This window comes from Paramormyrops kingsleyae, chromosome 25 (assembly GCF_048594095.1).
Source record: "Paramormyrops kingsleyae isolate MSU_618 chromosome 25, PKINGS_0.4, whole genome shotgun sequence".
Lineage (NCBI taxonomy): Eukaryota > Metazoa > Chordata > Actinopteri > Osteoglossiformes > Mormyridae > Paramormyrops > Paramormyrops kingsleyae.
The window spans coordinates 19,741,775-19,761,630 of record NC_132821.1 but is presented as its reverse complement, the minus strand read 5'-3'; the positions used below and the strand labels follow the sequence as shown (position 1 = coordinate 19,761,630).

Here is a 19,856-nt window from a genome sequence, read left to right as displayed (position 1 = left end):
GCAGTGGGGCCAGGAGGGGGCGTCGGTGGGGAGGAGGGGGCGTCGGTGGGGAGGAGGGGGCGTCGGTGGGGAGGAGGGGGCAGGGTCTCACCTGGTCCAGGCATTGGCTGCGCAGGAAGCGCATGGCCTGCTGGATACCCAAGGGGAGGGGCTGTCCCGTGCGGCACACGTTGGTCTGCAGTGGCACACCGAACACGCCGTGGCCACGCTGCTCCCGAGTGCGGCTCCTCTTCATGAACTTGGGCACAGCCCTGTGGGGGACAGGCGGCCAATTAATCCCACCACATCCCACAGAGGATGCCTCATATCACCATCTGATGGTGACAACAGCACCTCCTGGAGGACCCATAATGCCACCATTTGCAAACAAACACTCCCAGTGTTCATCTCTGGTGGCAGCCCTCATGGGGGTGCTACCCACACACCATGCTGAAGGCCAGCAACCCCCCCAAACCTGGGTAACAAGGGCTAAATATGCCGACGAGACCTCCACACTTAGAAGGGCCTGTCGCTGGCTGGGGGGTGATCATAGAAAGGCAGAAATGATCAGCCGTATGTGTTCACAAACCCTGTCAGAGTAAAACACTCAACCGCAAACGTCCTGTGGCCAGCAGGGGGTGCAGCAGCTAACAGTCAGTAGGTGATTAAGGCCTGTCAGGATGGCAGCATGGCAATGAGCGGGACCAACTAACCAGCTGAAGGCATGTTTGTTGGCTGGCGTGTGCTTCTCCAGCAGGGCCGTGAGCTTCAGCAGGGAGAACTTCTGCAGCAGGTTCATCTGCAGCACAGACTGGGTACTGAGCTGCCGGGGGGCCGAGGGCAGGCTGGCCCGGTGCGAGTCCTGGAAGCTGGGCCAGCGCAGCTTGGGGGGCCTGGAGCCGGGGGGTTGGGTAGAGGTCAGAGTGCTTGCGAAATCACACCTGGAGCGGTCGGTGAAAATGCCCCGACAACCCCAATCGTGAATGCGGTCTGCCTGTTAGTGTGACCCCCCTCCCACCGCGGGTTTGAGTGTGAGCAGAGCAAGCAGCCCTTACCTGTTGGTCCTGAGCAGGGAGGGGCCGACCCCGGAGTCCCGGCGCTCCTGTTGGCCCAGCCCAGCGTCGGGATCATTTAATGCATTGTCCAGATCAGAGCCATTCTCCGCCTCCTCCAGGTGGCTCTGCAGTGGAGATGAGGGGCAGGGCGACGCCGAGTCCAGGGCGGAATCCGAGTCGCCCTCCTCGCTGGCACGCCCCCCCCGCCCTACCCACGCCTCACCAAAACCGCGTAGGACGTTGCTCAGCTTGTAAGCCAGAGACTCCTCCTCCGCCAGTGGCACGTTGTCATAGAAACTAAGCCGGCTGTCCAGGGAGCCATGACTGTGGGCGGGGCCCCGCGAAACATTACTGCCACTGGATCTGCGCCCATTGCAGAGCATCTTTGGGAAGGTGCCAGGTTTGTGCCCATCGGGGACGAAGAAGAACATAGCGTCTTCCTCATCCTCCTCGTCCTCGCATGCCATTTCTATGCAATTGCGTTGGTTGTGCTCAGCTACACCCCCAGCCTGAGGCTCCAGGAAGCTGAACAAGTCGAACCCCTCCAGGTACACGCCAGCGCGCTTGGCGGCGCTGTGGCTGCGGCTGCGGCTAACAGGGCTGGGCGTGCTGACGGCACTGCTGCCCCCACTAGGCTCCGAGCCCGAGGCGGCGCGTTCCCGCAGCACGGACACGTCCACGCAGTGCAGCCGTCTCAGCCAGTCCTCGTCCGGGCCTTGCCGCAGCACCGGCGCGCTAATCTCCAGCCCGCCGGCCCCTGTGGACGGCTTCTTGCGGCGCCGGGATGCCGGTCCCCGCAGCCCCAGGTTTTCCATGCGCCGCAGCAGGCTACGCGCTTTGGAGCGCGCGCTTTTGGTCATGCTCCTGGATGGGGCGTCAAAGAGGAAGTCGCCTGGGGAGGGGGGCGAGGGTGAGGGCGAGGGGGGGCCCTCTGAAGGAGAGTCCTCTGTGGCCGCAGAGGTCCCTGAGGAACAGACGCTGGCCAGCGAGCCAGCACGGGTGGTGCCGCTGCTAGCGGGGATGGGGGAGTGTGGCCCACCGCGGGGGGGCCAGCCTGGGTCTGTCAGCAGGCTCTCGGCGCTGCCCCGGGACCTTTCCCCACTGGGCTCAAACACGTCCGGCTCCTCCAACCGAGACCAGCGCTTGCTGGCTCTCTGGAATGTCCAGCGACCACTGATGGCACATGGCTCATCATCGTCGGAATCCTCGCTCTGGGGGGGCAGAGGGAAAGGGGGGGGGGGGCGTAAGAAATGTGGGGAGAGATAGCAGGAGTTCAGGGGTGACTGATGGCTTGTTCTTCATGGCCAGCAGGTTCTGTGATTGCATCTTCAGCTTTGGTTCAGTAAAGTAATATGGTTGCCTAGGATGTGGGGACTCTTGCCCCCTCTTAACCCCTACAGATGGGTCTGATTTTCCCTCTCCCTTGGTTCAGGTTTGCAGCTCAAGGCTATCACCTGTTGGTACCTGCTGTTTCGAAAGCCCCAGAGGCCCTTGGGCCCCAAAGCCACCGGTCACCATGGTGACACAAACCTGCGTAAGCAGCGGGGGCAGAGAGATGCCGCTCGCAGGCACTCCAGACACAGGGAAGTCGCAGGTCAGCCCGGCATGACGCTAATCGCAGCGCAGCGACATTAAGTGAAACCCGAGTGGGTGGAGAGGACAGGAGAGGTGGGACAGCAGGAGGGGCGGATGGGGCAGATGGAGAGGATCACTTACTTGCTTCCTCTGAGAGGGGATCTCAAGCCTCAACACGGTGCACTTGTTCAGGGTGTTGAGGCGCCTGCGGTCCGACAAACAGACAGAGACACAGAGGGGCAGTTAAAGTGGCATCGGGGCCTTGGCTCTGGACAGGGAGCCACCCTGACAGCGGGGGGTGACCCCCCCCCCCCCCCACCGGCTGGGAATCCGGAGATCGGGGGGGGGGCATTAAGAGAGAGACAGCCGGCACACAAAAAAAAAACAAACGAAAGAAGTCAAAAGATGTCTCATCCCCCCTCCCCCAGTCATCTCATCCCAGCACTAATGCACCCCAGATGCTGACTGTCACCCGGGTCAATCTGCACCTTCAGCCAGCTGTGACTCCCCCCATCCCCCCGGCGCTATGAGGACCTCACCTGCACAGGGCTTCGATGGCGTCCCGGTCCAGGAAGTCGTGATCACAGGTGACGGAGGAGGTGTTGATGGGGAACTGGCCATCTGTGGGGGGTGGAGGGGGCTTATGTGAGCCATGAGAAGGCATACATACAGAGGCATCTGACAGTCCTGATCCCCTGAAGGAATGCAGAACACCCCTGAAGGGGGCGCTGCACCCTGTCTGTGATGAAATGGCGGAGGAAGAAAATCTGAAGCCGGCAAACATGCACGACTTCTCTGGAACCAAGTGGAACTGCGCAGGAACCCTACTGTAATTACAGCTGGTCAGGGTGGGGAGACTAGATTCACTCGCGCTCCCTGTCTGTAAGCCTGTGAGTGTGTGTGCCTCTCACCTTCGTAGACCTGGGCATACTGTGGGAAGCCTGCTGCCCTCAGCCAGGCACACGCCTCCTTGGCCTCGGCCTCTGCGGGGAGGAACAGGAACAGGAAGCAGGAAGTCAGGAAGTGTCAGAAGTGAGAGCCGTCCTCTCAAGAGCGAGCAGAACACCTCGCGGGGGCCACCGGGCAGCCGAACTGCATCTGGACCAGGCAGAGGACCCGATGGCACCCCCACCCTGGCCTGTAACTCCCCAGTGGGCCGGGCCGGAAGATCTCCAGCCAGGTCTAAACGGCCAGGGATACCGTGCACAGTAACAGTGCGTATCACAGCTTCCAGAAGAGGAAGACGTCAGTCCGAATGGGGATATAATAAAAGGGACCAAAAGCCCCCCAACTCAAAGCAGATGAGGGCTTCCTGTTATGGTCGGTGTGAAAGCCATGGGGTAAACATGCACAGCTGGGGGTTTTACTGCTTCTGCTACAAGCATCCAGGGTCCCCCCCCCCCCAGCTGCAGTCAGTCACCGTATGGTCACACAGCCAGCTGTCTCTGCACCAGTGGCACATGTACACAGGGTACGTGCGCACACACACACACACACACACACACACACACACACACACGTATACAGGACACACAGACATACACACACAGGGTGCGTAGCATGGAATACAGATTAAGAGCCCTGCCCCTCATTGTGTGCGTTCAGCGCCCTGCTGATTATCAGGGTGGTGTGTCGCTCACTCTGCCTCCCTGGTTCCAGGATGTTGGGATCCGTCCCGCACGTACGAGTGTGCAGACACTCTGGCTCGGCCGGTGCGGATGGGCTTGTCTGCCCTTCACCGTGGGGCTGCACTGTGGCCTGACCCCCACCCTCCACAGTGGCTTGAGCAGGAAGTACACAGTATTGTAGTGTCCCCCCCCCCACCCACCCACCCAGACGCACCCAGGCCAGAAGGAGACACCTGATAATGAAAGACACACAGACAGACTGACAAGTGCTCACACTCACGCATGCACGCACCCATTCATTTCTGTGGGCATAACCCTAATCCCAGCGATGATGACCTTAACCAAACCAAATACAAGACTATTGGCATTTCCCCTTTGCGGGAACTGAAAAAAAGTCCCTACAAAGTCAGAACAGAAGTTTCTAATCACATTATGGGGACATTTGGTCCCCACAGTACAATATATACATAACCCACACACACAGACACAAAAAGACACCCCGAGACACACACACACCTATGCTCTCTTCATGTTCATTTACGAATCATCAGTGATGCCCCACATGTTAATGAACTCAGGGAAAGTGCCCCATTCACATGGAGATACAGGCTCCCTTGGAGATAGGAGGAGAGAGAGAGGAGAAAGGCAGAAAGAAAAGGAGAGAAAGAGCGAGAGTGACTGCAGGCCTAATTACATCCTGACAATGCATGTGAATTAGGAGAACCCAGGTGGGCTGCTGCCGAATCGGGCCAGAGCTCAGCCCCCCCAAGGCTGGGCTTTGAGCTCACAGCAGTGTCTAAAATTACCCACATCCTGCCCCCGGTCCGGTCCCGTCTGCCCCTTCCTCTTCCTGCCGCAGGAAGTTCTCACAGCAGCTGGACAGGGGCCTGAGCAGAGCCCGTGAGGAGCACTGTGCACTGTGCACTGCTGATTATGCTCACCTCACATCTCAGCTGCTCTGGAAATACATCATAGGGCGGGGAAACTGGGCACTGGCTCCTAGGATAACCAGCCTCTCTCTGCCGGGTTAACCGGGCACTCGCTCCCAGGATAACCAGCCTCTCTCTGCCAGGTTAACCGGGCACTCGTTCCCAGGATAACCAGCTTCTCTCTGCCAGGTTAACCGGGCACTCGCTCCCAGGATAACCAGCCTCTCTCTGCCAGGTTAACCGGGCACTCGCTCCCAGGATAACCTGCTTCTCTCTGCCAGGTTAACCGGGCACTCGCTCCCAGGATAACCAGCTTCTCTCTGCCAGGTTAACCGGGCATTCGCTCCCAGGATAACCAGCCTCTCTCTGCCAGGTTAACCGGGCACTCGCTCCCAGGATAACCTGCTTCTCTCTGCCAGGTTAACCGGGCACTCGCTCCCAGGATAACCAGCTTCTCTCTGCCAGGTTAACCGGGCACTCGCTCCCAGGATAACCAGCCTCTCTCTGCCAGGTTAACCGGGCACTCGCTCCCAGGATAAGCTGCTTCTCTCTGCCAGGTTAACCGGGCACTCGCTCCCAGGATAACCAGCCTCTCTCTGCCAGGTTAACCGGGCAGCAGTTCATAGGTGAATCAGCCTCTCTCTCGTAATGGGCCGGCCGCTGCTCTCTCTCTGGATCTACTCTGTACTTCAGCCGCCTCACCACATGTCGTACCTGGAGGGAGCGCCTCCCGCCACCCGGCGAGGTGCGTCATGTGACTCTCGGTGGATCATGTGACTCCATCTGCTAGCGGCTGGCGATCAGACGCTCCACATGTGAGAGATCCCAGATCCCCCGCCTCCCCCAGCCAGATGGGCTCGCTGGGCAGACTGGTACCCTGGAAATCAGGCAGAGTGCTTCCATCTGCATAGCGGTTCGGGTTACACTCCCAGGCACTGATCCAGGATCAGATTACAGCAGCATAATCCTACTCCATGTACAAAACACCATAGTATTGACAACAGGCTTGAGCACAGACACACAGCTGCTTACACCCTCTGTTCTGGGACAGCATCACCACCCACTCAAACAAACCAGTAACTGCATAGGGGTACACTGGTCTTACAGTCGCACCCCTCTACAGACCACTGAGGTCATCTGCAGCCATTTGGCCCGCAACTCCCTTCCTCAATCCCTTTATGTTATAAAGCCGCATTGTTTCAGACATCCTCAAAGGCGGAGCCCCCCTTCCCCCAGCGGGAGATCAAAGGCAGCTCAGGTGTGCAGCGCTGAGCTCAACAGCCATGCCTGGGCACCAAAAGCCGCGCAGCATTTGGGAGAAGCAGCACCCGATCATTTAATAACCTGACCTCAGCGATCCCGCCCGATAAGAATACGGGAATAAAGCGACACGAGCCACAGAACCCTATCCGTCTACACACCGGACTCTGTCCGATTAGCGGGTCCTGGATAACCAGGCGGGATCCAGAAAGCGCCCATCGAAGCCGAGTGGGGGTCCCAGCGAGGGGGTCGGGGGCTCGCGCAGCACCAGCCAGCGACTGTCGCCCCACATATCTGGCGACCCGGGGCGGTGTGCCTCACATGCATAATTAGGATGACATAAGTGCTGTCAAATGCGACGAAGAAGTCGAAATGGGAAACTTCGCGGCATGCAAGCCTGAAAGTGGCCTAAACCCAAACCACACATCTGAATGGTATCACACACGCAGGACTTACGGGTTAAGATCATATCTGGGTTTGACACACGAAGCTTCTTCTCCTGCGGCAGACACCGCGGTCCGCTCAGGCTCAATCCTGGGTTAAAGCCCAGTCCTCCATGCATTCGGCTTCCAGGGGCGGTTGTCGCGATCCGCGTCACATAACGCCCAGCCAGTCTCCCTCCGTCCCCCGCAATAGATCCATGGCTTTCGTGTTTCTCGCCGCGTATTAAACCGATAAGAACACTGTACTTGCGTCCCGGCAGCTCACAAGCGGAATGTGAATGAAACCCTAGGCTGGAAAGTTCAGGCGTAGATTGCGGCACGGAGCCCGCCCTCATGGTTCGGCCACGCCCATAACCCCGCCCCTATGTCACCGAACCTGCCCCCGACAGGGCGCTTCATTTTAATCCATGCTTCGGCTTCGCAACAAGTTTGATGCAGTATGACTGTGACATTATCGCATAATTTAGAAAAACATAGATGCGCAACGCATCGAAACTGACGATTATCCGTTTAAATTCAAATTACTCTATTTAAACGTATTCATTTCGTAAAATTTACATTTTAAGCACCTTCTAAAAGGTAGTTTATGTATAGCGTTAGTGAATTTAGATAATAAATGCCGTGCAGCGCGCTGATCGTTGTCTTAAACGTGGGTTTATGTATGTTAATTCGCGATAACACACTAATTGTTTAAAAACGAAAGTGCCGAGCTGATCGGCCGCGCTGGTGCCTGTGTCAGTTTGGGGGGCGGGGGTCAGCGATTATGCTAGCAGGATTATGTTAGCATACCATTAGGATCCATTAATTGGAGGAGCTAGGGAGGACACGCTCTCCCGAATGCGCGCCTCCTTGCCCCCTTGCTACACGTAGCACACGCACGACGGGGGGTAAGTTACCTGACGGCCTTATGGAGGCCCGGAGGGGGTGTAACCGTTTCAGTCGACATCAAACACCCACTTCAGGAAAAAAAAACAGAACAAGAACTATCAGGGCAGGACGGAGACACATGCTTATTAACATATTTCCAGTGCAGGCAAAACTTTTCTTCTAATTTGCGCACCGCTTTGTTTGTTGAAGATTTTACTGTTCTGCCGTCGTGATTTGTGGCATGGGCGCACTGGATCACACTCACTGTTTGTTTCATAAATGCCTGAGTGCAGTGGCGGGTCTTATGTCTGGTAGGTCTCCACCCCCCCTCATCCTCTGCTCTCTCACTGCAGATGCGATTTGGTATCGCAGTGGACAGCTGTGGGTCGCCATCACCTTGAGCAAGGTACGTGGGTGGGCCGGTGATGCGGAAGACGAGAGCTGTATGGGGTAAGAGGACAGCAGTGGGAAGGAGGAGTGCCCCCTACAGGTGGACCCGGGCATTTCATTTCCTCAAAACAGACCCGCAGTCTGCAGCCAAAGGGGCCCTTGGCTTGCGGTCACAGTATGCGGCCCATGGCTCTGTGTCCATCAGCCAAGCTCCTTATACAGATATGCATGTGCTGGGTTGTGAGGGGGGGGGGGGGTGTGCAGTGTCACTCTGCCAGGCTTGTGCTCCACAATGTGCTCCCATAATGCACTTTGTTCAGATTTTTGGCGTGAATCCCCAGGTGCTGTGATCGTGTCCCCCTCATGCATGGAGCCATTAGGGCAGTGTTTACGACAGCTCCCCCCCATTATCAGGGCAATCAGTGCAGCCCACCACCCCCGACCGGCAGGGACAAAGAACCGCAATCGCCACCTCCAGCAAAGAAGACGAGGCCCATAAAAAGGCCACTGAAGGGGGCTCTGAGCCGACGGCAGAAAGACGCACACGTGGGGCCCCCCCATCCCATAGTGTTTGATCACCGCCGCCCCTGCTTCAGGGTCGACCTCCCCCATCCGTGGCCAGGTGAGAGTCTGCTGACCTCATGATTAGATCTGCTCTCAAACAAGTAAACAAAGGCCAGCGAGATAAGGGGCCCCCAAGCCTGCATTCCCCATTCCCCCCCCCCCCCCAGCAGGGCAGTCAGGCCTTCACTGCGCCCGCATTTAGATTAGACACTGCAGTTAAATCATTAAGACTTTTAGGCAGCATCCTGTGCTGAGTATTGTTGGGTAATACACTGATCATCGGGCCCTGATATTGCTGCGTTCCTTTTACTTCGGAGGTCAGAAGTCAGAGCTGGGAGTGACGTCACGCACGAGATGAATAACATTCCAGTACAGCAAGTCGGAGAGCCATTTAGCAATACCAGGGACCCGTATCAAAAAGCAAGATTACCTGCTTAACTGGCCAACTTGTCGGATTTAAGGTACCTCAGTTAAAATGACTTTTATCTTCTTTTACTTACATTAAACCCAGAGTTCCTTAAATCTAACAAATTATCCGGCTAAGCAAGAAATCCTGCTTTCTGAAACAGGGCTTATTCTAGCCTTATGCAGAATTTTGTGCTTACAAACATTGTAGCAGCATGTCTGCAGATAGAAGTGGGACAGTACTGTGTGCACGACTGATACAATGAGACAAATAAAACTTAAGTGCTAGTAACCAGTATATAACTACGGCTTTCACTTCCGTTGATGAAGGGCGCAGCCATCTTTAATTCTGAGGTCAGGGATGTAGGGGCGCCTCTAATTTTCTGTGAATTCCGACTTCAGGGGACACTCCAGTTGAAGTTTCCAACTATGAATTTGGAATTTCTGACTTTCGAGTTGGAATACAGCATAAGGTCAGCTGTGCAGCAGACACAGTCCTGAGCCTGCTGCAGTCTGCGCAGACCTGGGGGGTCAGAGAGCCACGACCCGGCACCGCAGAAGGGATTTTTAATCCATTAAGTGCCACTAAGGGCTCCGCAATCTCCTTGAGCAGGCACTTTACTGCTTTGACCGTTTTCAGCTGGTGGGCATGTCCATAAGAGTTTTGATCAGCAATTGGAGGGTCCACAAGCATTCTGACAGCCTGTGGGCCTGTTCCTTAGAACATTCCAGCCTTTTTCCCACCTGCGTCAAGCCAATCAGTATGCCATGCCAGATTGTATCTCTGCTGCAGCTGGGAGAATCTGGGAGATGCTACTACAGGAAATGCTGCAGAATCTCATCTCTGATGTGCACAAGGCCCTGGGTTCCACTCCCCAGCATGGAGATAACCTGCTCTCCTCACTCTCAATAGTGGTGAAAATAGCACTACGTAGGCGCCACTGATCAGGTGACAAGCCGTAGCTCACTGACCCCCAGCACACTGAGGAGGAGGAATCTGGGTCCTGTAGCAGGCCTTGACCTGGGGATGCCAATGGGACCCGCAGCCATGGCCTTAGGAAAGGGGTGGGGAATCAGCATAGGCATACTGGTGTGGCCTGGGGGCAGTCAGTGTGCTGCGGTCAGCCCCACAGTGAGGTTATCAGGGTCTTTCATTGGCCATTCATACTGCATCATATTCCAGGTGTTTTCAGCCAAATGCTCGTGTGTGAAACCTTCATGCTGCATGCGTACATGGCCCGTTACATCTCAACGGGGGCAGGGTGCGAGCAGGGCAAACGGCAGCCAGTCGTCCAAGCATCACCGCATCTGCACAGGAGATGGGCTCACGGCAGCAATGCAAACATGCCGTCCGTGTCTAACGGCTCTGCATGGGACGTTCAGGGACGTGTCAGAGGTGATGTTTTGCACACAAGTAGGCAGGGGGGCTGAGATTGAAAGGCTTTCTGCCCTGGCTTCACACAGAGGGGGTTATGACCCCTCTGGTTGCCCGGTCAGTGCGGGTGTCACTGAGAACACGCTCCTCAACCGAAATGCCAGGGCAGCATGGATTGGCACCTTAAACCCCAACCTAATACACCCTCTGACCCCATCTACAGTGGACGAGTCAGCCATGCCTTTTCCAAAATTTAATTCCTACTTTGCAGTGCATTATGGGTAGAAACCACTTGCTATTTGACTGGCTATAAATAGGCATAGAATGGTTTTGCTCTAAAGATGAATGGCCTGCAGGCTTTGATTACAGCGTGGCTCAAAACCACAGATGACGTGTGAGCGCAGGGAACTTTGGTGGAAAGCTCTCGAAATGGGAGTCGCCCCCTGATCTGAGATCAGGTGATGGGGAGCACAGGAGGCGGGGCTGTTTGTGGAGGGTTCCGAGGGCGACGTGGTGAATCTCACGCACTCCACACCTTCTCTCAGAGTACAGCAAACACACAGCGAAAGGCAGCAAATTCCCCACTTGTCTCATCAAAGGAGGAACAGGGGGCCTTCATACGCTTTGCAGCTTCCTGGGACAAATAGCTGGACAGGAAAGGAATTTGTTTATGTTTAAGCATGCTATGGCAAGGGGGCCACGCCGACTGAGGCAGGCACCCCTAGGAAGGTTCCAGAGCTGGCAGCCAGGCATGGCTCTCTGTGCAGCCTCAGAGCTCACGTCCAAAGCACTGCTTTCCAGGGATCTGGCTTTGCCTGGAAAAGCCGGAGGAGGAGTGTTCTCGGAGATAAGGAACCTGGTTTGAGGTGAAGAATTGCTTATTTTCTCCAGGAATCAAGAGAAATTCATGGGTCTTCAAACCAACAGCGTCTAAAGTCTTTGCATCAGAATTTACACGCTGGCAGCTGGAATCATGTGACAACAGCCTCAGAAGTGTGAGCTTTCAGACACGCCCGTGTTTATGAGTTATAATTATAACGCTTATGAATACTGGAAACTTTTTGAGCTGGATGGAGCCGGAATGTTAGGGTCAGGTTATATCTGCGGGATTAGAGTTAGGGGTTACATAACGCACCCACAAATCACACCCATGCATATGAGAGACGGGTAATAAGAAATAGGCATGACCCCTGTCTCTGGCACGGGCTCAATAAAGACGTGGAGGGATTCATGGGTGCAAAACCCTCCTAGAGCACAGAATCCAGGGCCTTTAGCACATTTTTTTTGGGGGGGGGGGGAAGCAGGAAAACAGGAATAGTGAGACAGAGAGAGAATGACTGGGAGGTGGCCCTCGCAGGGGGAGAGACGCGGCTGCTCTTGGTCGGGCACAAAATCTCTCGACGAGACTCAAGCTGCACATCAAAGTGCGGCGCGAACGCCTGAGATCTGTCAGTACTGACACTTCCTGACACGACAGTCGGGGGCAAGGGGGCACCTGCCTGCATACCAGTGCCTCCTATGGTCAGATTTGCAGAGCTCCTGGCCTCCATCCCCTCAAATGGGGGGGTCAGGGGGCGCTGACACCACACAGCCTCTCTCCTATAAGTGGCTGTTCAACGACGCACAGCGCTCCACGGACATGGCAGCAGGAATGATTACCACTGGTCTGTACCTTCTCACACCTCTTCCTGCGTCTCACTAGTATCCATGGCGACAGGAAGATTTCCTGGAGACGTGGCCCACTCCAGCGGTGGGGGGGGGGGGGGGGGGGTCATGGGGGGGGGGATGCTGGAACATGGCAGCTGGGAGACCCTGTAACTACTGTCTTGAGTGCAAACAGGGGCGGCCTTGCGATAAACATCCGGGGATCTTCGGAATAAGAGCAGGAAACCCAGGCCAGACTTGGGAGGAGTGTGCTTCACCCCACAGCAGGTGGGGGCATTAGGGGGCCGGGGAGTGTCTCTAGGGGGGGCCTAGTTTGTGGAGGGAAAGGTTCGAGTGAGGCTCAGGTCCAGGCTGCTGCTGGTCCAGGCTGGTTTTGGGTATGGGGGTCAGCCTGGTCATGAGCTGGGGGTCCAGGGTGATGCCAGTTCAGGCAGATGCCAAGCATGGAGTCTGGGCTGGTTTTGGGCAGAGGGTCCAGGCTGGTGCCGAGCAGGAGGTCCAGTCTGGTGCTGGACGGGGGGTCTGGGCTGGTATCAGTCTGGGCTGGTTTTGGGCAGTGGGTCCAAGCTGGTGCTGGGGGCACACTGTATGTGGTCCTTGTGTCAGATGCACAGTTGGACCTTTGTGTCCGGCCCGCATGCCCCTCTTGTTTATCCCGTCGGTGAACAAACCGTGTCGTTGTGCAATGGTACCAGAACCACGTGTCGCCGGCACCAGCAGACAAAGACTGGGTTTGAGGCATTGTGAGCACGGGACTCACGGCGCCCCCTGCCTGTGGCTCTGCACCTCATGGCTGTGACCCAGTGACAGCATGCCAAGCGGCAGGACAAAGCAGCCATTGTGAGGCTGTGCTGCCCCGTGGCCTCCTCACACTCCTGACATGCGGGGGGGGGTCCTCACCGGGCATCGAACCCATGACAGCCCAGAGTGATCAAACATCAGAAGTTGCAGTGGCTCCCTTTGTTTTTGCAGCCTGCATCCTGAGAGAGCGATGGCAGAGCAACCAGGACGGGGGTCAGCAGCATATCTGAGAATCACCTTTTCATCACCCCTCAACTTCCCTGAGTGGGGGGGGGGGCTCCCTCCCAGCAAACTGTCTGAGTGCTGCTTTTCTTCCCAGTGCCCCCAGCTTAACTGATCCAATCAGCAGTTAATTGCTCGATCCGCTCATGCCTGGTCACGGTCTCTGTTTAGCGATAAACTGTTCACGTTCATTTGTATTATTTTTTTTGCAGACCACACACTGCTGCAATCTGTATCTTTTATAGCTTCAGTGGTTTAAAAATACTATAAAACCTCCTCCATCCTCCAAATTTAGATGGGCTCCATGCTTTTCCGCTGTATCCCCCTCTTGAGCAGCAGGGGGCATAGAGGTTAAAGCACTGGACCCCAGTCCAAGGACTCCTGGGCGCCTGCTTTGTGCACCGCCCAAGGGACGCCCTGAGGTAGAGGCAGAAATGCGTGCTTGGTAGGGTTGCAGCAGACGCCTGCTTGTTCTGCATACGTGTTCTGGCAAATCTGCACGTGTGATCTGTGCGGATCATTTATATGAACCGCAGTAAGCCGACCCTGAAGGAGGCCCCCCGATTTCCAGCTGCCCAAAGGACCCCTGGGGTGGCGGGGAGACCACAGCGAAGGGCCTGTGGTGTTGCCATAGAGATGTGTTTGCCAACGCAATCGCTGAGCAGCTGAAACGTGACCAAAAGGAAAGAAAAGGAAGGAAAGCGATTTACAGAATGTGACAGATGGGGAGAGCGACCCTGTGCACACAGGGAACACATGCGTCTTTGAGGAGATGCCAGCCTAATTCCTAAGGCCATATGGGGTTCAGTGTCTCCCGGCCTGGTACCCCCGGGGTTCAGTGTCTCCCGGCCTGGTACCCTCGGGGTTCAGTGTCTCCCGGCCTGGTACCCTCGGGGTTCAGTGTCTCCCTGCCCACGACTCCTGGGGTTCAGTGTCTCCCGGCCTGGTACCCCCGGGGTTCTGTGTCTCCCGGCCTGGTACCCTCTGGGTTCAGTGTCTCCCGGCCTGGTACCCCGGGGTTCTGTGTTTCCCGGCTTGGTACCCCTGGGGTTCTGTGTCTCCCGGCCTGGTACCCTCGGGGTTCAGTATCTCCCGGCCTGGTACCCCCGGGGTTCTGTGTCTCCCGGCCTGGTACCCCCGGGGTTCTGTGTCTCCCGGCCTGGTACCCTCTGGGTTCAGTGTCTCCCGGCCTGGTACCCCCGGGGTTCTGTGTCTCCCGGCCTGGTACCCCCGGGGTTCTGTGTCTCCCGGCCTGGTACCCTCGGGGTTCAGTGTCTCCCGACCTGGTACTTTCGGGGTTCAGAGTCTCCCTGCCCACGACTTCAGGGGTTCAGTGTCTCCTGGCCCGGGACTCTCAGGGATCAGTAGGAGTTTTCACACCAAAGTTCTAGAACCTGGTCCCTGGTTACAAGTTCCTGGCCTCAACCGGGGACTTCTGTAGTTCCTTGCTACTTCTGTGTGATGCTTTCAAACCGCAGAACAGAAACTGGGACCTTGATGCTAAACAAGCATGGGAGACACAAAAAGTAGTTTCATACGAAACTACACCACTACCCCAAAACAATGGAGGATAAATAAGCCATTTTGTTAGTTATTTGTTAGTTATTGGGGAGGTCAGTTGCAATGAAAACGAGACACAGCCTTTTATTTCATATCTTACTTATATCACCCATGACGTTCATGATTCTTATTAAATCTGGCCAGTAGTAAATCTTTCATTTTGCACAGGATAAAAAACTATGTACCATTGTCCCGCTAGCAAGCGCTGGCAAGTTTCACCACAGACACCGACAATATTGGACAAAAGTATTAAATGTATTAGGGGTACAGAAATAATTCCATCTGCTCAATTTTTGCTCCACTACATCTCATTTTCTGTACTTCCATGTAACTTCCAAGTTAGCGCTGGTGCCTGTGGTTAACCAATCAGCAAGCTATCACAGCAAGCGCCTACCCTATCACAGCAAGCGCCTACCCTATCACAGCAAGCGCCTACCCTATCACAGCAAGCGCCAGTAGTTCATGTTTGAACAAAAAGTGCCTTGTCTGGAGTGAGTAGGTACTAAAAAAGGGTTCTGGAACTGCCGCTGAAGAACATTGGGGCGAGTTCCTGCGATATGAACATGACAAAAGTCCTGGTTCCGGAAAAAGGTTATGGTTCCAGAAAAAAGTTCTCCTGATGTCAAAGCACCTAGTGTGCCTCAGCCCTGGTGCTACTTTAAACACTCTAAAGATTTTATGAATGAACAACAGGCAGAGAAATGGCCATCAGATCTGTCTGCAATTGTATTTAAAATATTACACACTGTTGAGCATAAGCTTTACAGGCACCTGGTTAGTGGGCAGAGAGAGACTGTCCCTCTCCAGGGGGGTGTGGGCCACCTTTGCTGAAACTTGCTCAGTAGCATGTGTCACTCTTAAAGGGCCGGTGCAGTTCCGTGGGTGACTTGATGATGATTATGTGAATGAAACCCATGATCCATAAATTATGGGCAGCAGAGCACCACCCACAGGTCGACAGTGGTAAAATACCTTGACAGTAAACACATATCTGGTGAGCGTATCCTTGTCTGAGTATGTTTTATACATTTCAGAATTAAGGGGAAAAGGTGTTGAGGGGAAAAGGTGTGACCCCCCTCCTCGATTGCGTGTTTTTCCCGCAAGCCCTCTGACAGTGCAGGGTGTCTCGCTTTCGGCTGCTCTGGGCTCGACTCTAATGCAACGAGTGTCTGGATGCTGGAGTGTCGGGAAGCTGGGGGACTCACTCCACATGTTGGTGGGTGGGGGGCCGCAGGAAGTCGCTGCCAGCTCCACCGTCTCCGGGCGGCACCCAGATGCATAGCAGACGCTTCTGAGGTCCCAGGATAACAGCGGCTCTCCCCCTCCTGCTGCTAAGCTTTGGTCTGAGGACCCCCACCCCCCCACATTCCACTAGGCTCAGCCTGTCGGTCAGCCCTGCCCGCCCACTTCCTGTCCAAATGCAGACCCAGCATCTAATTTGTTTGTTTCCTGTGTGAGGGGACCGTGTCCGAGCCGCGCACTCCAACCGCGTAACGACCCCTGTGAAATTATCTGTGTCTCAGCCTTAAACCCCCCCCTGTTGCATGGGTGGGGAGGGGGTCAGTCTACATGTCTGTCTTAAAGGCACTGCAGCTAAGCACAGGCTGGGGGCCTGAGGGTACCAGCAATCTCACTGATCTCTTTGTCTGAATGTCACAGGCTCTGCGGCTCCCTGCTCACAGGGACCTTCAGTGACGCGTAGAATGCCATCCTCTAAGGGGGGGTGTGGGGGGGGGGGGGGGACCGCAGTGCACTGGAGGTCCCCCCCAACGACCCATCACAATACTGCAGGACCTGTACACCCCGGAGGAGGACATGAGCTGTTCAAGTAAAGGCACCTCAATCCGGACGTCCCAGAAGGCCCCATTCTAACCATGACCCATTTTAAAACAGGCACGCTATGCGGACGTCCCAGAAGGTCCCACACTAACCCTAACCCATTTTAAAACAGGCAAGCGTTACAGATGCCCTGGAAGGCCCCGTGCTAACCCTAACCCATTTTAAAACTGGCACGTTATGCGGACGTCCCCGAAGGCCCCACACTAACCCTAACCCATTTTAAAACAGGTAGGTGCTCCGCATGTCCGGGAAGGTCCCATAGGGTCAATCTCAATACCAAAAACACAATGATCATACTTGTGGTCTTAGCAAAACTGGTCTTGCAAACTTGCCTACCAAGAATGGCAAGATCACGAGGACAGAAAACACAGTGGATTGAGACAGATGTGTACTTGCGTGTACTAGCTATTCGACCCAGCTGATTACACCGGCCGTAATTTTTATCGTACTATTTAATAAATGACACAGAATCAAAATGTCCAGTCTGAATGACTAATTATTCCTGGTATGATTAGTTTAAATAATCATATTTATTTCAACTCTGTACTAATGCTATATGCAAGTGTTGACCACTCCAGTTCTACAGTCTCACGAGCCAAAAAAAGTGAAAAACTATCTGACAGGAACGACGGAAACGTTACTCCAATTAAGGTAACTCAGGTAGTATGGTTATGGTTCACGCATTCAGACATACTAACTGTAATCCATTTTAAAACATGCAGGCATTCTGGTTCCCACACTAACCCTATTCCATTTTAAAATAGGCACCTGATGCGGATGCCCTGGAAGGCCCAACCCTAACCCTAACCCATTTAAAAACAGGCAGATACTCCAGACGCCCTGGAAAGCCCCACGCTAACCCTAACTCATTTTAAAACAGGCAGGTGCTTCGGACGCCCTGGAAGGCCCCACGCTAACCCTAACCCATTTAAAAACAGGCAGATACTCCAGACGCCCTGGAAAGCCCCACGCTAACCCTAACTCATTTTAAAACAGGCAGGTGCTTCGGACGCCCTGGAAGGCCCCACGCTAAAACTAACCCATTTTCACACGTACCGCTGCTCAGGGTGCCCTGGAAGGCCCCATGTGGACACTAGCCTAGGCCAGCAGCTCATTATGTTTCTGTGAGGCCACAAGTGCGCTCAAATCGCTCATGTTTGTACAGCTTATCTAAACTGCTTATCTATGCAGCTATTCTTTGCTCTTCAAGGCTAAGCACTCCCCTGCGAATACACCGTCCATACATTGCATTTCAGCATGCAGCATAAGACCACCATGTCCCCCAGGCTCCTGGTATTGCCCTTTTACTACAATGAGATGCTCACTGTGCAGTTCTGGGACTAAATGGTCCATTAGGAAGCTCTGTCCAGTTGGGGGTCTCTGAGTGTGCTTTTCTGAGGGTGGGGGGAATTCACCTCCCCACTGCCCCTTTTCCTAGTCCCAGACCACCCCCAGAGCAGGCCCGAGGGGCAGTCAGACACCCAGAAGTATTCTAGCTCTGTACAGGGGCAGTGTACAAACACAAGCTGGACAGATAAGTTGGGGGGGGGGGGCGTAAACACACAGCTTGTCATGCATAGTGGCAGCAGGCTGTGGAGAACTAATGACGGGGGGAAAGTTAATCCCCCATCCATCCATCCATCCCACATTGCTGCTGCAGTCCAGGAAATACAGGACAAGAGGCTGGTCCCCTGGGCTGACCCCCCCACCCCGAAACGCAGCTGGCCGGCCTGGTTATGGACAAACACATCAGCCACCTGGCACATTTTCTGACTTCATTTTGTTTGGGTAAGCGGAGCATTCCACCCATAGCTAAGCCAGTGGAGGAGAGGAAAAACACCTTCCATGCGCCCCCAGCACCCATAAAGCATCCGGCCCAGGCGTAAATACCCCCCCTCACCGGCCCCTGGCCCCATGGGAACCATACAGATTACACATAACATAAACAACCCACTTGGAAGGAAACAGGGCAATGGTGAATCAACACCTGAGTCTCTCAAGATTCAGCCAGGCCAAGGAATTAGCAACTCAGACATTAGGACTGAGTACTGAGTACAGTGATCTATGTTACAAAGTATTGTGACTGAGTACTAAGAACATATCCCTGGTGTAAAATAAAAGGACTGAGTAATAATAATTAATACTTTATTGAGCCCCCTGGGGAAATTCTCTTTTTGCCTCCTCCAATTTGCTCTTTGTAGGTAAGAGCAAGCTGACCACAAAGTGTAGACATCTATAGAAGCACCCAAGGAGCTGGGGGTTAAGAGCCTTGCTTAAGGACTCACACGTGTGCCAAGGTCAGGCTCAAACCAGCAACCTTCCGATCACAGGCACAGACGCTTAGCCCACTGAGCCACATGCTGCCCCACGAGTACTGAGGACACTGATCCCAGCTATAAAATACTAGGACTGAGCACTGAGACCAGAGTACTGAGGACACTGATCCCTACTATGTTATGACGCAGTATGATCAGCTTCATTACTTTTGCTAGTACTTTTTAACTGTGGTATTATATACGCTGAGAGGAGTCTGTCCACCCCCACATTGGAAGTGACGCAGCATCACAGGAATGGAGGGGAGGGATGGGGGGGGGGGGGGGGTGGATAGTTGTGAGAATGTCCTGAAGCAGCACTCCTCATTACCTGGTGGGAGTCGCCGTGGCATCCGACGCCCCTACATTCCCACATGCAGAGGAGCTCTGACGTACCTTTCCACGAAGTGGGAAGCTGGAGGTGTTCACAGTACAGGACACGGTGACCTGCTCTGAAGCACTGGCCACTGCCACCCCACACTGCGGACAGGCCCAGCAGACACAGATGCTAATTCATCTAAACCCGCTGATGCTGCTCATCCCTCTCCATTCCTCGTGAGGCCAATAGTGGGCGTGGCATCAGAGAGGATGCTGGGAAATCTCAGTGTGATGGGCTGGTGATGGCGGCAGGGGTGGTGGGAGAGAGGCCCAGCGCCTGTTTGCTCTCCATTTCCCAGGGATCCATTAAGAGACATTCCTCAGATGTGAGTCCATCCAATTCGTCTGATACGTGACTTCGGAGTGCTGTGGGAGGAAGACCACAGCCCCTTCTCCCCCAGAGGACAGAGGCCGCCAAGCCAGCACTCAGCTGTTCCTGACCGTAGGATGGTCATAAGCACAGATCTCAAATCAGCCAAAGTCAGTTTTACAAAGCTGGGTTGTGAAACAGGGTCAGTGCATAGGTGTTGTTCACCTGACCCAAGGCTACGTCTTTGAGAGGTAGAGGGTGCTCTTCCCTGTTCTGTCTGTGTGTATAATGTGCTCCTT

At 54.8% G+C, this 19,856-nt stretch overlaps 1 protein-coding gene and 1 long non-coding RNA gene across 7 annotated transcripts in view; one reads left to right on the top strand and one right to left on the bottom strand.

Annotated features, from left to right (window-relative positions):
- The window catches only part of dlc1 (DLC1 Rho GTPase activating protein), a 35,979-nt gene that overhangs the window by 3,591 nt on the left and 12,532 nt on the right, over window positions 1-19,856 (bottom strand). For 4 of the 5 annotated variants that reach the window (XM_023830711.2, XM_023830712.2, XM_023830714.2 and 1 more), the window contains 6 exons: window positions 3,521-3,592; window positions 3,149-3,230; window positions 2,751-2,814; window positions 1,035-2,245; window positions 693-872; window positions 92-251 (listed from right to left, as the gene is read on the bottom strand). In XM_023830711.2, coding sequence (XP_023686479.2) covers window positions 92-251; window positions 693-872; window positions 1,035-2,245; window positions 2,751-2,814; window positions 3,149-3,230; window positions 3,521-3,592 — 1,769 coding nt within the window. Of the gene's footprint in view, window positions 1-91; window positions 252-692; window positions 873-1,034; window positions 2,246-2,750; window positions 2,815-3,148; window positions 3,231-3,520; window positions 3,593-6,882; window positions 7,205-19,856 lie in introns of those variants that run through there. The other variant, XM_023830713.2, reaches the window with a different exon arrangement.
- LOC140582695 (uncharacterized) lies at window positions 7,631-9,392 on the top strand. Of its 2 annotated transcripts, none has more exons than XR_011985513.1 (4): window positions 7,631-7,756; window positions 8,090-8,142; window positions 8,541-8,748; window positions 9,013-9,392. It is a non-coding gene; the product is annotated as an uncharacterized lncRNA (long non-coding RNA). The 2 variants fall into 2 exon arrangements; XR_011985512.1 differs by having other exon boundaries at window positions 9,008-9,392.